This window comes from Malaya genurostris, chromosome 3 (genome assembly GCF_030247185.1).
Source record: "Malaya genurostris strain Urasoe2022 chromosome 3, Malgen_1.1, whole genome shotgun sequence".
NCBI classification, from domain to species: Eukaryota; Metazoa; Arthropoda; class Insecta; order Diptera; family Culicidae; genus Malaya; species Malaya genurostris.
The window spans coordinates 99,124,821-99,127,186 of NC_080572.1; the positions used below are offsets into that span (position 1 = coordinate 99,124,821).

Below are 2,366 nucleotides of genomic sequence, written 5' to 3' on the forward strand. Positions count from 1 at the left end.
ATTGTTAGCCCACTAGCACCATTCGGTGGGCAAGTTCTCAACGAACATGGTTTCCATAATGTATGCCCTGACGTTCCTAACAATTTTACAACAAACAAAACCGCTTTATACCATTTAGTTTTTTGATGATGACAGAAGCGAGATAACGTTCACAGCCCCAATAAATTAAAATCCCATATGCTCTGGGTCTCGTATATCGCGGTTTTCCGGCAATAAGAAATCCGGCAAAAATGAGTCCGCGTTGTACGAGATCCCACTGTAATGTGGACGATTAACTATTTTCGGAAGTGTGAAAAAAAAACATGTCAGTTTTATTCGTATTCAGATATGTATGTGACACTACTAATGCTTCAGAGATCCTCATGATATGTATGTGACATTACCAATCCGCCTTTTTTCTGAAACGAGAAAACTACAAAATAAACTGATAATGTCCTGAAAAGTCGTAGACGAAACGTAAAAATACGAATATAGTTATGCGGTACCAAATCCCTAAATAGCAATCAAGACAAGTATAAAACATCATATTTCATACGCCGTACGTTGGTGGGGAATACCATACCATAACAAGCTGAGTTCACTTTGCTTCGAAGATTAAAACTTACAGCCTCAGTGAGATGATTACTCGTGAGCCAAGGTGAATGCTGATTTTGACGGTTGACTTGTGAACGCACTCGTGCCAAACCTCAGAGCTCTACAAGTACATTTTAGTGATGTATTTCAAATGGTTAATATTATTTATCGTTAGTTGGTGCACTATCGTGATCGTATCGGCGCAAAACTCAGGTGAGTGAACCTTCTTTTGTGCGTGACTCTACTGGTGATTGTCGATTGCAGATCCGACCCCATCATGTTTGACGTCACAAGCCAAAAGCGGAAGCTGTGTGGATATCGATCTATGCCCGAAATTACGAAAATTGGCGTACAGTGCAATAATTTCGCAATCAAATAAAAGATTATTGAGGGATAGTATATGTGGAGTTCGTAAGGTAAGATCATATGCAGACCCTATCATTTATAGTGCTAACAGCTCTATCGGAAGGTTTGTTGTGAAGAACCTTCCGAAGAAAATTCAGATCAAGTTTCTGCTATAACCAACATCAGTGTCAGTAGCTTGGTTACTTCTACGTCTACTACTAAAGCACCGGGACCTAGAGCGAATTCAAAAATGACTTTACCCGATAAGAGTATCTGCGGCATCGACAACTTGGGACAGAGAATTTACGGTGGAGCTGCTACAGAACTAGATCAGTTCCGATGGACGGTTGCTTTGGAATACAATCAAGCTGGAACTCGGGAAATAAAATGCGGCGGGTCACTGATTAATACTCGTTATGTGCTTACCGCTGCCCACTGTGTGACAACGGTGACTCCAGAACAGTAAGCCATAAACTGGTCGATTCAACTCCGCGTTGACCAAAAACTGATTAATTTTACAGATTAGTTCTTCGATTGGGTGAATGGGATTTGAACAACGACCCGGATTGTGATGAGTATAAAAATTGTAACGATCCGGTAAGGTTTGAAAGTGTTGAAGAAATCATTGTTCATCCCAAATTTGGTCGGAAACATAATGATATTGCTCTGTTGAGGCTTAAAACACCTTTACCAGAGGCGTACACGAACTACATTCTGCCAATATGCCTGCCTACTTCAGAATCGTTACAGAGTAATCGTTTTTCTAATCATAATGTTAGCGTCGTTGGTTGGGGCTCAACGGAAGCAGGTATCCTATGGTTGTTTGGAAAAATTGCTTGATTCACAAAACATTTCTCCTCAGAAAAACGAAGTCCTTTGAAAATGGTTGCCAATTTACTAACGACTACTGTTGATCATTGTCGCGATGAGTTAGGACCGCTGCTGAGAAATGTGAATCTAGTAGAAACACACATTTGTGCCAAATCAGCAACGACTGTCATTCGGGACGCTTGCGGTGGTGATTCCGGCGGTCCATTAATGGCCTTCATAGACGAGAATTGGTATTTGGTAGGTATAGTCAGTTTTGGGCCGCCTTGCGGAAGGACAGTGCTACCGGGAGTTTACACAAGAGTGACAAGCTATATGAACTGGATTAGAGATAACCTTTTGGAATGATAATGCACTGGCAATATTAAGTTATTGGAACAAATATCCATTGTAAATTAAAAACCTTCTTAATCCATGTGATTTCTTAAACTTTTGAGCACTAGAGCTTAACGAAAATAGACGTGATCCCAAAATTTTGGCACATATATATATATATATATATATATATATATATATATATATATATATATATATATATATATATATATATATGTATATATATATATATATATATATATATATATATATATATATATATGTATATATATATATATATATAT

At 38.3% G+C, this 2,366-nt stretch overlaps 1 protein-coding gene across 1 annotated transcript; it reads left to right on the plus strand.

Moving 5' to 3' along the window:
* The first annotated feature begins 661 nt into the window (after positions 1–661).
* LOC131436736 (melanization protease 1-like) lies at positions 662–2,157 on the plus strand. Its single transcript, XM_058605616.1, has 5 exons — positions 662–786; positions 838–989; positions 1,043–1,380; positions 1,440–1,726; positions 1,781–2,157. Exons 1-5 carry the CDS (start codon positions 714–716, stop codon positions 2,092–2,094), a joined length of 1,164 nt encoding a protein of 387 aa, XP_058461599.1. The 5' UTR covers positions 662–713; the 3' UTR covers positions 2,095–2,157.
* Positions 2,158–2,366: the final 209 nt, after the last annotated feature.

What these genes read in the sequence shown, in the direction of transcription:
- LOC131436736 (XM_058605616.1), top strand. Translation starts at nt 714, where the DNA reads ATGTATTTCAAATGGTTAATATTATTTATCGTTAGTTGGTGCACTATC. An exon ending in GTATATGTGGAGTTCGTAAG is followed by an intron (nt 990 to 1,042) that starts GTAAGATCATAT and finishes CTCTATCGGAAG; the next exon opens with GTTTGTTGTGAAGAACCTTC. An exon ending in ACAACGGTGACTCCAGAACA is followed by an intron (nt 1,381 to 1,439) that starts GTAAGCCATAAA and finishes TTAATTTTACAG; the next exon opens with ATTAGTTCTTCGATTGGGTG.